General features: G+C 45.2%; 1 protein-coding gene across 7 annotated transcripts in view; it reads left to right on the top strand.

Annotated features, from left to right (window-relative positions):
* Window positions 1-17,386, top strand: part of LOC143815786 (uncharacterized) — a 48,723-nt gene that overhangs the window by 24,063 nt on the left and 7,274 nt on the right. For 2 of the 7 annotated variants that reach the window (XR_013223798.1, XR_013223802.1), the window contains 6 exons: window positions 2,114-2,200; window positions 3,004-3,066; window positions 3,387-3,428; window positions 3,705-3,763; window positions 12,061-12,412; window positions 15,442-15,539. Coding sequence is in view for 1 of the 7 variants with exons in the window: in XM_077295383.1 (XP_077151498.1) it covers window positions 2,114-2,200; window positions 3,004-3,066; window positions 3,387-3,428; window positions 3,705-3,753 (241 nt within the window). In the remaining 6 variants the exon portion in view is untranslated. Of the gene's footprint in view, window positions 1-2,113; window positions 2,201-3,003; window positions 3,067-3,386; window positions 3,429-3,704; window positions 3,764-4,083; window positions 4,259-12,060; window positions 12,413-15,441; window positions 15,540-17,386 lie in introns of those variants that run through there. The other 5 variants (XR_013223799.1, XR_013223800.1, XR_013223801.1 and 2 more) reach the window with 5 other exon arrangements.

The raw sequence follows: 17,386 nt of genomic DNA on the forward strand, positions 1-17,386 counted from the left end.
TTTTGATGTAACCCCGTCTCATGTACAGCACCATGGAATTAATGGTGCTATATAATAATAATAATATATATAAGATAATAAAAATAATAATAATTAGCAAGTATCACAAAAATAAAATGCCTGGCTGCCATTATAATGAACTGTGAAATGGCTAAGAAAAAAAATAAAGCTAAGGCCGGGGTCACACTTGCTAGTGTAATGTGAGAAACTCGAGCGAATCTCTTGCATCAATACCCGTCACTGCCTCCGGCACTCGGGACAGGAGTGTGCGGCTGCATGTATTTCTATGCAGCTGAAAGCTCCGGTCTCGAGTGCCGGCGGCAGTGACGGGTATTGATGTGAGAGACTTGAGTGTTTGAACTCGCAAGTGTGACCCCAGCCTAATAGTCACCTCACCGCTAGTGTTGAGCGATACCATCCGATACGTGAAAGTATCGGTATCGGAAAGTATCGGCCGATACCGGCAAAGTATCGGATCTAATCCGATACCGATACCCGATACCAATACAAGTCAATGGGACTCAAGTATCGGACGGTATCCCTGATGGTTCCCAGGGTCTGAAGGAGAGGAAACTCTCCTTCAGGCCCTGGGATCCATATAAATGTGTAAAATAAAGAATTAAAATAAAAAATATTGCTATACTCACCTCTCCGACGCAGCCTGGACCTTACCGAGGGAACCGGCAGCGTTCTTTGCTTAAAATGCGCGCGTTTACTTCCTTCCGTGACGTCACGGCTTGTGATTGGTCGCGTGCCGCCCATGTGACGTAATTTTCAGGTCCTCAATGCCTAATTCTAGGCATTCAGGATTTTAAAATTACGTTCCGGCTTGTGATTGGTCGCGTCGCGGTCACATGGGCGACGCGACCAATCACAAGCCGTGACGTCACGGGAGGCAGGAAACGCGCGCATTTTAAAATTACGTCACGGCTTGTGATTGGTTGCGTGCCGCCCATGTGACCGCGACGCGACCAATCACAGCAAGCCGTGACGTAATTTCAGGTCCTGAATGCCTAATTCTGCATTCAGGACCTGAAAATTATGTCACGGCTTGCTGTGATTGGTCGCGTCGCGGTCACATGGGCGGCACGCAACCAATCACAAGCCGTGACGTCACGGAAGGAAGTAAACGTGCGCATTTTAAGCAAAGAACGCTGCCGGTTCCCTCGGTGAGGTCCAGGCTGCGTCGGAGAGGTGAGTATAGCAATATTTTTTATTTTAATTCTTTATTTTACACATTAATGTTGTTTCGATACCGATACCCGATACCACAAAAGTATCGGATCTCGGTATCGGAATTCCGATACCCGCAAGTATCGGCCGATACCCGATACTTGCGGTATCGGAATGCTCAATACTACTCACCGCTCATTTATCCGGCCACCCTGCTGCCTGCCATCTGGGTCTCAGGATTTCTTTTTTCATCCATCACATGCTTTATCTGCCTGGTTTTCACTACGGGTGAGGAGTTACCAATTAACTCTTTAAATACTGCACCCCTCCAAGTATGCTTTTCAGCAGGGATCTCTAACTCGGCTGGGTATATGGGTTACATAAAGAAAAAACGGCATCCAATTGGCACAGAAGAGCAATAAAAAAGCAAGAATAAATGGGAAGTGGGCACTAGAGAGCCGATGAGTTGTGTGCCAGTTTGGCATTTTTTAGCTCCTTTAGTTATGCCATTTATTTCTATTCCATGTCTGAATCTCCCCATTTAATCACCTGAAGCCCATAATGACTGACTTAGGATTACAGCCCTCTTTAGCCAGAGAAGGAGAAGGCTGCTGTAATACTTTGTTTTCAGCCCTATCTCCTACTGCCTGCGGACACAGACTGGCGTGATGTCATTATTGCGCTGACCTGTATCGCTATTTGCTATACAATACACAATGTTCTTAGGCTTAAAAGCCCCACTTGCTGGAGCTGTGCAGTACTTTGCGCTGTCCTGTAACATTCTGAATTTGTCAGAAAAAATGCACACATTAGTTTTTAAAAAAAAAAACACCATGATTGTTATTGCATGAAACCACTCTAAAATGCCCTATAAAAGAGCGATTAGAAGAATAGTCATTTGTGAGAGAGTTAATGCATATAGTCTATGTTATGTGTCCAGTAGTGAAGAAGAGGAGGGAGAAACGGTCAGTGATGACAAAATGGAAGCAAAAAAAGAGGAAGAGCACAGCACAGTGAACATCAGACTGTAAGTAGAGAGATAGTGACATGTACAGATATTATAGGCTGTATATGATTGTAGATATTTATTAGTAACTAATGAATGTCTTGTTATCACTGTGTAGAGACTAAGGAGGATAGAACAAATGCATATACCTGACTATCAGAGACTTATTGGGGACTTATGGACTTGGGGGTCCTCTATACCAAGGTCTTGTCTTAACAGTGCTGTTGCTCCATTGTGGCCATAGGGCACTGAAAACAGGGGGGGGGGGGGCACTGCCAGTGTGAGACGTGTAGCGACTGACAGTCTTCTCTCCTGACCTACATGCCTCACACTGGTAACGCTCTCTCTTCTTTAAAATAAGCTCTGGAGGCAGATTTTCCATGAGATCTTTGTCTGGCCCATAGATTTTAACTCCTAATTTAAATATTAAGAAAAATGTGGATTCCTTTAGAATAAGACATCGGATTGCAGATATCAAGGTATCATTTTATTCAGCTTCCTATGTCCTACATGTCCATAGAGACGACTTAGGAGGGTTGATCCTACTGATAGATTCAATTTAAGTCATTTAGGAGACAATCTATACAGATGATATTTTCTGATATTTTCTACGTATCTCAGCATGGGCCAACACATAAGCAATGAAGTAGGTAATAAGAGCAAACATGTCTGCATTTACTCTAATGGAACCTTGGACTTTTGAAAGTTGACATCATACAGGGACATAAGCACCGGACATTACACAGGACAATATCTCTGTATATATCCTCAGAATTATATTGTGACCTGTCTGTATCTCAGTTTGTTTCTTTGCATTTTTTAAGACACAGTAAATGGTGGATCCCTAAATGCTTTGGAAAAACAAGCAGGAACAAAGTTAAAACCAAGTAGGTACTTTAACCTCTTCCCACAAATGGACGAGCCCTTATGTCTTAATTGATGTATTCTAGATGCAAATATATATAATGGTCTGTCCTGGTAGTTACACAGACAGAAGATCTGTCCCCGCACAAGTGCATGTGAAAGTGATACCTATCTCTAGAAGAAGAAAAAGCTGTGGAGTGTGATAACAGTAGTGTCACTATCATGTAGTGACATATATGAGACGAGTCATACATTATGTTTATTGTCTGTGTCCGTATGGGACCAGGATTTGTTCCTGATTACTATTGATCTTTATTTGTGATTATTTCTTCTATTTCTCCAGCAGCAGAAGTGATAGTGAGGAGAAAGTGTGCCGTCCATCGAAGTAAGGAAAAGCTTCCCCCATTGTTGTATGTGACCTGATATAACACTGAGGCTCATAATATCAGGGTTAGAGATACGTTGTGTATTCCCTTTATATCTTTATGCTACGTTGTATATTTTTAATGGAAGAAACCAATATGTAAATGTCTATCTATACGTCCCATAGTAAGAAAAAAGCATTTCCCTTTTCAGTTCTCGACTTCTAAACACATTAACCCTCCTGTCCTTTCTTCTCCATTCTAAACACTTTTTATCAATTTTTTTGGCTTCTTCTTAGGGTCCTCACAGCATTTTCTTGCTGCTTCAGCTTCAAAACGTCAGAGTAAAGAAAAAAAAGTAAGGATTTTTTAAAATATTTTTTTATTGAATGATTTTAAGATTTACAATATATAATTAGTATCATCTTAAATTTTTAATAAGTATCATATAAACAGTCTGGTGGTGACAAATGAGTTTTAGTCTTATGAAAAAAATGCTATCAGACACTGTTGAAGGCGGGTAGGGAGAAGGGGAGGTAGGAGGATGATGTCACAGTCAAGTTGTGATATTCAGTATCTGGTGTGATCTAACTTCATTGCTTGGGCTTCACGTCTAGGAGTCTAGACAGCTGCTGTAATAATATTTCTCCTGTTTCATCATCCCATCTTCGACCCTAGTTTTCTCTTCTGGACAATACAGCACCACACTACTGGTGGTGCGCACGTGCGGGGCAGGAAGACAGGCTGCATTCCTGTTCTGTGAAACACGTCACGTGGATAAAGACTCCAGTCACATGTTCTGATGTCACACACTGACATGACTTATTCAGAGAGATGCCACCGATCTGAAACTCTAAACATAGCAGGCACCAATAAAGTCTGCCTTTTTATCTATGCCGGCATTAGCCAGAGTGTTATTAAAGAAGGAGTTTTGGTGCAACCCCCAGATGAAGTCTTTGTGTCGAAACAAGTGCCAGGGTTCGCGTCACACTAGGGGTAGGATAGTCCATGGGTGTATATATATATATATATATATATATATATATGTGTTATAACCAGTGGGTGAAATAAGTATTGATCACGTCACCAATGTTCTAAGTAAATATATTTCTAAAGATGTCGGTAGCAACATGTCCAAACGGGCAAATATAACAAACCATAGATGTCCATAAATTAAGTTATGTGTAATATTAAGAAAGGTCAAAAATTGTGACAATTCTTATAAAGCATGCGGCTCTCCCGAGATTGCTAAGATGGGATGTTATTACAGAGCAGTCAAAATTTTGTGGCAAAAAAACATGTTGAGGAAAAATGAGTAACATGAAAAGACAAAGATTTGAGAAGAACCATATGTGATGAGTCCAGGAAGCTATTATAATGTTAGTATCTGAGGCAGGCTAAACATTGTGTGGAGCTGACTTGTACTGGACTACCACCTAAATCCTGGACAATTCCCTTAGCTTTTGACGACATCGATCATCATATACGATGGATGTGTGAACTAACTGTATGGAGCAGGCTCAGGAGCTGATCCTGCTCTATGCAGGTGCTGTTAGGGCTGGCGGAACGCACCGAGTAAATATAACGATAGTAAAGGTGCGTTCGCAGCCCAGGGTCCACCGTGCAGGAGTGGAACCTGCTGCTAGGTAATGGCGCACTATATGGCGGTACTACGCCAGAATAGACACGGGTTCCGTTACCCAGTCTGTACATGAGCAAACTCTGTTGCTACACAGAGTCGCAGGGAATCAAGAAAACGCTGTGCCCTGTTAGCAGTCACAGGGTGCAGGAAATAAATACTAGTGGGATCCCTGCAATTCACCCCCACTATGCTGGTGATTGATCCCACTCTGACCCTCGGTGGCTTTTGAGCCCGCGCCTGAGGACGTGCTGAGTCAGATGCAGGGATCAAGCGGGAGTTCCCACCCTAAACCGACCGATTCTAAGGAGTAATTGAAGATAGCCGCACAGAGTGCGTAGAGCGCCGCACTGGTGGTAACTGCTGGTTAGACGCAGTACAGGTCGCGCTCTTGTGTCTAGATGTCAGGTGCTAGTTAACTCCAACATTTGTGAGCATTCAATATCACTAGGAATGGGAATGATTAAGAAGCAATCACCAGAACAGGCATACAACCACACACACACGATAACAGGTTTATACTAGCTAATAGACGTGCGGCCATGCGAACATTTTATAGCTGTAGCTCTCCAGGACCTTCCTAGTGGACCAATAGGAGCTGCTACAGGGCCTGAGCGTGTGACCCCCGACCTCCAATGATAGGTCTTCCCTTGGGCATGCTCAGAAGGAGAAAAGCAGGACTTAGTCCCAGGAGCGCCTGCTCGACGCTGAACAGTACTGGCTATAATGGCTGAATCTGGCAGGGCAGCAGTAACCAAACGCGCAGTATCTGTCCGAGCCAGGCGCTGGGACCGACGTCTCTGCTGAGCAGGCTCCACTGTGGCCGGTGGAGAATGAGAGACCGCAGCGGAGGTTGTTTTTAAATTCCCCCTGTGTCATCTGGGCCATAATCCTTTCAATGCACCAAAAAGAGTTTTTTGTCATGTACCACCTTACACCCCAAGATAGCGTTCACCTCATAATCATCTGTAGACGAACCTGATGTCCAGGCAGATGATTCATAAAACCGTCACATGTGAACGGGCTTTAGAAGGGACACATGAAAGGTGTCGGTGATACCTAGGCATGGAGGAAGGGCCAGACGGTAGACCACAGGGTTAACCTGTTCCACGACTTTGAAGGGACCCAAGTAGCGAGGTGCAAACTTACTCAACTCGCAGCCTGATATTACGGGCGGAGAGCCACACTAAGTCGCCAGGAGCAAAGGTGGGAGCGGGACGCCGATGTGCATCGGCGGAGACCCTCATTCTCTCCTTGGAAGCCCGGATGGCATCCTGTGTGCGGTCCCAAATGTCATGTGCCTCCACAACCCAGTCTGCCACCCTGGAGTCCACAGAATAGGCATAGGCACAGGAACCCGCGGATGCTGGCCATAGTTAAGGAGGAATGGGGTCTGCCCAGTGGAGTCAGCTACAGCGTTGTTCAGCGCAAACTCCACCCATGGTAGCAAGGATGCCCAGTCATCCTGCCTGGCAGAAACAAAATGTTGCAGATATGTGACCAGGGTCTGGTTGGCCCTATCTACTAACCCATTCGTCTCGGGATGGTATGCTGAAGAGAGATTCAGCTCGATGCTGAGTAGATGACAAAGCTCTCTCCAGAACCGAGATGTAAACAGGGGACCCCGGTCATTGACAATTTTGTCCAGCATACCGTGTAGGCGGAAAATGTGTTTAATAAACAACGCTGCCAAGGCCCGTGCAGAATGTAGCCATGGAAGAGGCACCAAGTACACCATTTTAAAAAAATGGTCACTGATTATCCAACTAATGGTGCAGCTACGGGACTTGGGTAAGACCACCACAAAGTCCATCCCGACCATTTCCCAGGGCCTGTCTGCCACCGGCAGGGGGTAAAGTAACCCAGCTGGCCATTGTCGAAGAGACTTATTCTTGGTGCAGTAGACATGCCCGAATATAGTCTCTGACGTCACGGGCCATATGCGGCCACCAGTACGTCCTCCCCAACAGCTCAGATGTCCTCTTGGTCCCAAAATGTCCACCCACTCTGGACGAGTGAGCCCAAGAGAGAACCTCCGGTCACAAATTAGATAGCACAAAGTCTTGCCCGGGGGCACAGACTCTAGCGAAACCGGGCCACGGTCCTCAGGCTCTCTGAAGGGACAATTAGCAAAGGCTCCTCCTCCTCCTCTACTGAAGACACTACGGAGCGGGAGAGAGGAACAGCATGGATGTTCTTCTCCCCGGAAAGATAATGGAGGGCGAAGTGGAAACGGGAGAAAAATAAGGACCATCTAGCCTGGCGAGAGTTTAGCTGCTGGGCAGTCTGCAAATAAACCAAATTTTTGTGGTCGGTATACACTTGGAAGGGAAAACGAGTCCCCTCCAGGAGGTATCTCCACTCCGAGAAGGCCAACTTCATAGCTAACAACTCCCTGTCCCCGATGGAGTAATTCCTCTCCATGGGTGTGAAGGTCTTAGAGAAGAAGAAGGAAGGATGCTTCTGACCTTGAGCATCCTTTTGAAAGAGGACTGCTCCAGCACCGACGGATGAGGCATCCACCTCCATTATAAATGGTTTATCTGCATCGGGGCTATGTAGGATGGGAGCGTTAGCAAAATGAGACTTAATAGAGAGGAAGGCCTTGGAGACCTCCTCTGACCACAATTTGGGATTTGCTCCCTTCTTGGTAAGGGCTACCAAGGGAGCTACCTGAGTTGAGAAGTGAGGAATGAACTGGCGATAATAGTTAATGAACCCCATAAAGAGCTGCACCGCTTTGAGAGAATGGGGTACCTGCCAGTCCATCACAGCCTGTAGCTTGGCAGGATACATAGCCAATCCCTGGGCGGTGATGATATAGCCAAGGAAAGGCAAGGTCTCCTGCTCAAACACACACTTCTCCAAACTGGCGTAGAGGGAGTTTGCCCGTAGGAGGTCGAAGATTTTGCAAACATCTCTCCGGTGGGAATCCAAATCTGGAGAGTAGATGAGAATATCATCCAGATAGACTACCACCGAGGAGGAGAGCATATCCCAGAAGATATCATTCACAAAGCCTTGGAAAACGGCTGGGGCATTACAGAGCCCGAAGGGCATCACCAGGTATTCATAGTGCCCATCCCTGGTGTTAAAAGCCATCTTCCATTCGTCCCCCTCACAGATGCGAATCAGGTTGTAAGCACCCCGCAGATCTAGTTTAGTAAATACCCTTGCTCCCCGTAGCCTATCAAAGAGCTCAGATATCAGGGGCAAAGGGTACTTATTCTTAACGGTGATGGCGTTAAGACCCCTGTAGTCTATGCATGGACGTAGTTCTCCATTAATCTTCTGCACAAAAAAGAACCCCACCCCTGCAGGTGACCCTGACTTCCTAATGAACCCTCTTGCCAAATTCTCCTGGATGTATTGAGTCATTGCCTCCATCTCCATGAGAGACAGGGGGTAGACCCAACCCCGGGGAGGCTCTGCCCCAGGCAAGAGATTAATAGGAAAGTCATAGGGGTGGTGAGGCGGAAGGGTCTCCGCAGCCCTCTTGGAGAACACATCCACATATGACCAATAGTTAGTGTTGAGCGATACCGTCCGATACTTGAAAGTATCGGTATCGGAAAGTATCGGCCGATACCGGCAAAATATCGGATCCAATCCGATACCGATACCCGATACCAATACAAGTCAATGGGACTCAGGTATCGGACGGTATTCCTGATGGTTCCCAGGGTCTGAAGGAGAGGAAACTCTCCTTCAGGCCCTGGGAACCATATAAATGTGTAAAAGAAAGAATTAAAATAAAAAATATCGCTATACTCACCTGTCCGACGCAGCCGGGACCTCGGCGATTGTAAGCGGCAGCGTTGTTTCTTTAAAATTCGCGCTTTTACTTGCTTACGTGAATTCCCGGCTTCTGATTGGTCAGGGCGGCCATGTTGCCGGGACTCGGACCAATCACAGCAAGCCGTGACGAAATTACGTCACGGCTTGCTGTGATTGGTCCGCGTCCCGGCAATATGGCGCCGTGACCAATCACAAGCCGTGACGTCACGGGAGGCTGGACACGCGCGCTTTTCAAAATAAGCGCGTGTCCAGCCTCCCGTGACGTCACGGCTTGTGATTGGTTAATGGCGGCCATGTTCCTGGGACGCGGACCAATCACAGCAAGCCGTGACGTAATTTCGTCACGGCTTGCTGTGATTGGTCCGCATCCCGGCAATATGGCGCCGTGACCAATCACAAGCCGTGACGTCACGGGAGGCTGGACACGCGCGCTTTTCAAAATAAGCGCGTGTCCAGCCTCCCGTGACGTCACGGCTTGTGATTGGTTAATGGCGGCCATGTTGCCGGGACGCGGACCAATCACAGCAAGCCGTGACGTAATTTCGTCACGGCTTGCTGTGATTGGTCCGCGTCCCGGCAACATGGCCGCCCTGACCAATCAGAAGCCGGGAATTCACGTAAGCATGTAAAAGCGCGAATTTTAAAGAAACAACGCTGCCGCTTACAATCGCCGAGGTCCCGGCTGCGTCGGACAGGTGAGTATAGCGATATTTTTTATTTTAATTCTTTCTTTTACACCTTTTTACATTAATGTTGTTTCGATACCGATATCCGATATTACAAAAATATCGGATCTCGGTATCGGAAATTCCGATACAGCAAGTATCGGCCGATACCCGATACTTGCAGCATCGGAATGCTCAACACTACCAATAGTGCTTGGGGAGAGAAGAAAGATCTGCGGGTACCTCTGTAGTGGCAACCTGAACGCACTCCCTCAGACATCTGCCCTCACAAGATTCACTCCATCTAAAATTCTCCCTTAGGACCACTCAATATGAGGGGATTGGTAATGTAGCCAGAGCATCCCTAGCAGGATCTCTTATATTCCCTCAGGAATGACAAGAAGGGAAATAATCTCCTGATGGGATGGAGACATAGATAATGTAAATGGGATAGTCTGATGTGTTATTTGTGAGGGCAGTGTCGACCCATTCACCACTCGTACAGTCACCGGCTTGGCGAGCATCACCAGGGGTATTTCATGGCGTTGGGCAAAGGCAGAGGACATAAAATTCCCCTCCGCCCCGAAATCCACACAAAGCTTGACTGTAAGAATGGATGAGCCTAAAGTGATTGTCCCTTTAAAGGACAGTTTGGAGGAAAACGCCGCTGTGTCTAGTGAACCTCTTCCTACGGTTACTAGACGCGGTCGTTTACCGACCGCTGGGGACATTTCTTGGCATAATGTTCTAACTGCTGGCAGACATTACAGACCATGGGCATTCGAGTGGCCTGGGACTTAGGTCCCACTCGGGAAACCTCCATGGCCTAATGGGACTCAGATGCCTGAACAGGAGATTCCAGAGGCCTGGCAAAGGTAGGAGCCAACAGAAACCTCTGCCTACACTGGGTTCGCGCCAACCTTCATTCGTTAAAATGAAGGTCGATGCGGGTAAATATAGTTATAAGCTCTTCCAGTGTGGCGGGAATCTCCCTGGTGACCAATGCATCCTACCAGAACACCGGGATAAGGACTTTATCTGGCCACTGCAGCTCAGATGCCAAAGTCAGGAAGTGGGCGGCAGATTGACTAACCATGGACGAGCCCTGTGTCAATGCCAGCAGTTGGAGCGCCGTATCATGTCGTGACACAAGGTCCCATAAAGACCTGTTTCAGAGAGTCCAGGAAGTGAGGAGCACTCGGCACCACATGATCATCACGCTCCAACAGTGGCATTGCCCACTCCAACGCCCTGCCCGATAGAAGGGATAAAATAAATCCCACTTTAGCCCGTTCCGTGGGAAAACGTGCAGCCAGGAGCTCTAGATGTATGGCACACTGGCTCACGAATCCTCGACACAGCTTATTGTCACCAGCAAACTTGTCTGGTAACAGGAGATGGGATAATGTCGGTGCAGGGATGGCAGTGGACAAACTGGCTGCAGCTACGCTAGCAGCCTGAACAGCGACTGCGGTGACATCCACGGCCGAGGTTGTGCGCTCAAGAGCCAACAACCTACCCTCCAGCTGCTGGATGTACCTTTGTAGACGCTGATCGTCCGCCATTACTAGCTAGACGCTGGTGCTAGTATCCTGTTAGGGCTGGCGGAACGCACCGAGTAAATATAACGATAGTAAAGGTGCGTTCGCAGCCCAGGAATGGAACCTGCTGCTAGGTAATGGCAGCACTATATGGCGGTACTATGCCAGAATAGACACGGGTTCCATCACCCGGTCTGTGCAGGAGCGAACTCTGTTGCTACACAGAGTCGCAAGGAATCAAGGAAACGCTCTGCCCTGTTAGCAGTCACAGGGTGCAGCAAATTAATAACAGTGGGATCCCTGCAATTCACCCCCACTATGCTGGTGATTGATCCCGCTCTGACCCTTGGTGGCTTTTGAGCCCGCATCTGAGGACGCCTTGAGTCACATGCAGGGATCAAGCGGGAGTTCCCTCCCTACACTGACCGATTGTCAGGAGTAATTAAAGATAGCCGCATAGAGTGCGTACAGCGCCGCACTGGCGGTAACTGCTGGTTAGACGCAGTACAGGTCGTGCTCTTGTGTATAGATTAGCCCTGTCAGGCGCTAGTTAACTCCAACATTCGCGAGTATTCAACATCACTAGGAATGGGAATGATTAAGGAGCAATCACCAGAACAGGCATACAACCACTCACACACACGATAACAGGTTTATACTAGCGCATGGCCGTGCGACCATGCAAACCTTTTATAGCTGTAGCTCTCCAGGACCTTCCTAGTGGACCAATAGGAGCTGCTACAGGGCCAGAGCGTGTGACCCCCGACTTCCATTGAGAGGGCAGCTGAACCTGGAAGAGCAGCAGTAACCAAATGAGCAGTATCTGTCCGAGCCAGTCTCTGGGACCGACGTCTCTGCTGAGCATGAGAGACCACAGCGGAGGTGGTTCAAGATTTCCCCTGTGCAGCGGCGGGAACTCAACACCTAACAGGTGCTGGCTGTATTTTACAACAGGAACCAGAGCGTAATTGCTGTGAACTGATCTAATTTTAGTAATTTATTTTTCCTATAGATCAATATCAAAATCCGCATGAGCTGCATGTTTTCTTGCCCAGGGTCTCACCACCACATTACAAAGGATGAAGTCTAAAATGGAAAACTTAAGGCACTTCTGCCCTTTAGTTTTGGTGATTTGTGGCGTCTCTGCACCCAGGCATGACAAGGTATCCTTTAATATAATCACATTTCTATTGCGATATTGATCACACTGAAGTCAAACCGGGGATCTTGAGGCTAAAAAGCAGAAGAAAAAATAACAGCAGAAAAAGGACAAGACAAATTCTGGGGGCACCAAGTCTGACTCTGCATCCGATTCTCAAGAACAACGTGTTCCGCTTTGACTCTTCCTCGGAAATTTTACTATGGTGAGTTGCTGAGGTTTCCGTGAAACTAGATTGTTAGGGTCACACTGGTGTCAGAGTCTACGGTTTAGATTAATTTGTTTTTGACCAGAATATTTTGTCAATATGATGGATACCATGGCAGACCTCAATGAGCCCCTAATTAATGTAAGTCATTGGGGTCTGTTTGGTCACTTCCGGTGTCCATTATGTCACGTATCTATCATACCTCTTTAGCATTGGAAAGCAAGGCCTATCCAATGTCCTTCTATTTCAAAAATTAAAGGAGACCGAACAAGAAGAAAGTGAATAATGACCATTTAAATGTAAATGAAAGGATATTAACCCCTTGATGACATCCATCATACATCTATGCCGATGTGCGGACCACATGCTTGGATCTGGCTCCAGAAATGTGTTACATAGTCAAAATCTAGAGAATCTCTAAATCTGTATTCACACGTAGTATAAATTGCATTTGTAATTTGCATTCTAAACTGCATTTTTTAAGCTGCTTTTTATCAGCATGTTTTCTGCAGGGGTCAATAGTCAATACCATAATACACAGTAACAATCTGCTGTAATTGTTGCATTTTCTGGGAGTTTTTAATGCATTTTTCCCCTTATTTGATGCGTATTTGGTGCAGATTTGAAGTAGCGTCTGGGATTCACGAGAGATTATTAGTTTTATAATAGACTGCAATACTATGTTATTGGAGAAGCAATTGGAGGTTCAAGTTCACTAGGGGGACTAAAACAATGAGGAAAAAAATACATATATTAACAGTTTAGATCACCTGCTATTTTCATGTAAATGGAAAAAAATGAATATATTTGGAATCACTGAGTCTATAACGTCTGACTTTCGAAACTAAAAAAATATCATAGTAAATATTTCTTCTGGTGAATGCTGAAGTAAAAAAATGATCTAAGTGCAAAATTGCTGTATTTTGGTCACTTCGGCTCCCAAAACAATGGAATGAAAAGAGATGAGAAAAGTTGTGTGGACACCAATAAAATCCAGGTTTTGGGCCTTAAAAACAAGACCGCTAAAAATAAAAAATAAAAAGTCATGGCTCTCAGATTATAGAATCACAAAACTATTCTTTAAAGGGCACCTGTCACCCCGTTTTTTCTGTATGAGATAAAAATACTGTTAAATAGGGCCTGAGCTGTGCATTACAATAGTGTATTTTGTGGACCCCGATTCCCCACCTATGCTGCCGAAATACGTTACCAAAGTAGTCGTTTTCGCCTGTCAATCAGGCTGGTCTGGTCAGATGGGCGTGGTGTCTTCCCCCAGATCTTGCTTAGTTTTCCGTTGGTGGTGTAGTGGTTTGCGCATGTCCAAGGTCCCGAATCCACTGCACAGGGGAGTGAAAAGAGCGCGATGTGCACTATTTCATTGGTGATCGGTGGGGGCGGCCATCTTCCTTTGGCCGCGCGTGCGCAGAAGCGGCGCTCTGCTGGCCGCGGCTTCAGGAAAATGGCTGCGGGATGCCGCGCGTGCGCAGATGGAGATTGCGGCGGCCATTTTCCTGATGCGAACTCTGCTTCAGGAAAATGGCCGCCGCGATCTCCATCTGATGATTGCTGGAAGTTACAGGCCTAAAGCTTGAGGTAGCACTACTGATGGTCGCCTATCCTCTCTTGATTTCGGTCAGGTCCAGTGCTCAGGTGCAGAATCCGATTTGCCATACAATGGATACCATTTGCCCCCAATGGAGACTAATGGCTTATAATTGGATCAGTTAGGTGAAATCATGATTTGTGATGTTTCTACATGAGGATAGATCTTAAAGGGATTGTTTATGTCTATTTTAAATGCCCCAGAATAATTCATGCTCCCCTGTAAATCCGCCTTTCCTGTGCAGTGTATTTTGGGTGTACGGTAGGAGCTGACCCTGCTCCATACACCGTGGGTGTCGACCTTCTTATACAGCCGGCATCTGCCTCTAACAGCAGCAATCAGAGCATGTGCTGATCCCAGCTGATTATCCATTTGAATATCTCTTTTAATCTCTGTGTAATCTGTTAAGACTTTAGGCCATGTGCACACGTTCAGGATTTTTAGCGTTTTTTTCGCGTTTTTTCGCTATAAAAACGTGATAAAAACGCGAAAAAAACGCTAACATATGCCTCCTATTATTTACAAGGTATTCCGCATTTTTTGTGCAAATGTTGCGATTTTTTCCGCGAAAAAATCACATAGCGGAAAAAAAAGCAACATGTTCATTAAAAATGCGGAATTGCAGGGATTCCGCACACCTAGGAGTCCATTGATCTGCTTACTTCCCGCACGGGGCTGTGCACACCATGCGGGAAGTAAGCAGATTATGTGCGGTTGGTACCCAGGGTGGAGGAGAGGAGACTCTCCTCCACGCACTGGGCACCATATAACTGGTCAAAAAATAAGAAATAAAATAAAAAATAGTCCTATACTCACCCTCGATGTCCCGCGCAGTGTTCCCGCCTCACCGCTGCACGCTGCCGTTCGGTTCCTGTAGCTGGTGTGCGGCGAAGGACCTTGCCGATGACGTCACTGTCCTGTGATTGGTCGTGAGCGGTCATGTGACCGCTCACGTGACCGTGACGTCACGGAAGGCCCTGTGCGCACAGACCAGCTATAGGAAGACGAACGGACGCCGCTGATGAGATGTCTGGGTGAGTATAAGCATTTTTTTATTTTTTTTATTATTTTTAAACATTCTATCTTTTACTATAGATGCTGCATAAGCTGCATCTATAGTAAAAAGTTGGTCACACTTGTCAAACAGTATGTTTGACAAGTGTGACCAACTTGTCAGTCAGTTTTCCAAGCGATGCTACAGATCGCTTGGAAAACTTTAGCATTCTGCAAGCTAATTACGCTTGCAGAATGCTAAAAAAACGCGAAAAAAACGCAAAAAAAACGCAAAAAAAAAAATGCGGATTTCTTGCAGAAAATTTCCGGTTTTCTTCAGGAAATTTCTGCAAGAAATCCGCAACGTGTGCACATGGCCTAAGATGATCTAAGAAAATCACTGATGGTAATACCTGTGTATCTATTATAGGGCGCTGCGTCCTCCAGGCTGGCTGTCCCAGTGGCATTGTGGTGTAAGAGTGTCTTACAGCAGGAAATTAGTTAGCATTATAAGTGTTTCTTCAGCGACTATCCGTATTTATGACAAGTAAGGCATTAGTTATTACTCATCTGCTCATCTGAAATGATTGATATAATATGTCTCGCATAGATTCACAGTGCAGATGTGCTGATAGTCCTCCTAGAGACCATGCCTTTTTGACCTTCTTGCTTATAAACTGAAATGTTACTATTGCATGTGTGTCACATCGAAGACGTGTCCAAGGCAGCACAATCTACTATCAGATCCTTTAGAGGTTGTGGGGGGACGTTGAGAAATGCTGTTGTAGATTATGTAGAGGATCTTTCTGCCTGTTTCTTGCAGTATAAAGAATATGGTAGAAATCAATTTCCTTTGTGTCTATAAAAAGCTGTGATCAAAGGGCATTGCTGCCTTCCTCATCCGAGAGATAACCCAGAGAGTAAACCTAGAGGGAATTTTCCAAGCCGTTTATACAGCAGGGGTTGTTCTACCAAAGCTGGTGTCTACATGTAGGTACGGTATGTATTGCTTGTATGATTTACGCTTGTAATGTATATACAGGTATATACTGTATCTACCTCCTGATGCCCCACTGCGTGTCGCCAATAATTGGCATTAAATTCACTATGAGAATAAAGGCTTAAACTAGTGAACACATTGTGCATATACTATACACCTACAGTGTAGTGCTGCATGTTGAAAAAAAATAAAATAAAAAAAACCCTAAAATAATAATTATGCCATTTGTATCTAAAAAGTTGTATCAACCCAAACAAACTTTTAATGGCTTTTTATTTTAAAGGTTTCTGCAGTATTTTAATTTCTCCTTGTAATGTCATAAACAGAAATCAGTAGTATAAGTTAATACAAGAAACTTTATAATTTATCTTAGCACATATGCTTATTTCTTAATTGCTTCACACCTCCTAAATTCACCATTTATTCTGAAAAGTGATAAAATCTGTATTTCTCAATACAAGATGGGTTGCCAGTACACTGAGGATCAATTTACAACTGTAGAATTGGAGAGAAGAATAAGGGAGAGGAGCGGAAATACTGTGCTGGATTCACATCTACACTGCTCACTGCTACTATATAATGACCTCCATGCTGATGTTGCTTCTGGACACGTGCTACATAGAGGCAGAAAAGAAAGAATCAATTCATCAATCCCTCTTGTATGTATGTGTTGTGTATGAGAGCCTGGACAAAGTATTTTGGTGCCCTAGGCAGATGAAGCCAATGGCGTCACACATCCCACCCCAAAGCAAAGGAATGGCTCTGAGACTAAAGTAACATGACCCCTAATGCACATCCACCTTCCCCTCCGATAGGTTAGGTAAAAAATTCTGATGACCACTTCTACTAGAATTGTTACCTTTTTCACAAAACAGTTATCTAAAGTAAAAAAAAGTGGTGTATTTTAGGGATATGACTTAACAGGGAGTGCAATTTCAAAGTTAGATACTGAATCAATCATTTCTTATGGACCATTTACACAATACAGGGGAAAAAATATCACTATTCATCCCTGATGTCCTATATTTTAAATGTAGAACCCAAGGATAGTTATGTAAACTAATAAAGCGTAATTATTATCGGGGCCGTTTGGTTTCAGTTAAGGTGTTTATAAACAGCCCCCCATTACAAATAAAGAGATACATATGATTTTGTTTGTCCATCATGCGACAAATTCAGCTTGCACAAAACTGATGGTGGTTTTGGTGATGTATTCCTGTTCTGGTGACATATTCATGTAGTGATGATGATTCTGTTGATATATTCACACCACAACCATCATCGGTACATGAATACAAAGCCATAATCGTCATCAGTACATAATTAAAGCACCAGAGTCATCAATAGTACTTCAATATGGTACCAGAAACATAAT

The sequence above is a fragment of the Ranitomeya variabilis genome, chromosome 3 (genome assembly GCF_051348905.1).
Source record: "Ranitomeya variabilis isolate aRanVar5 chromosome 3, aRanVar5.hap1, whole genome shotgun sequence".
NCBI lineage: Eukaryota > Metazoa > Chordata > Amphibia > Anura > Dendrobatidae > Ranitomeya > Ranitomeya variabilis.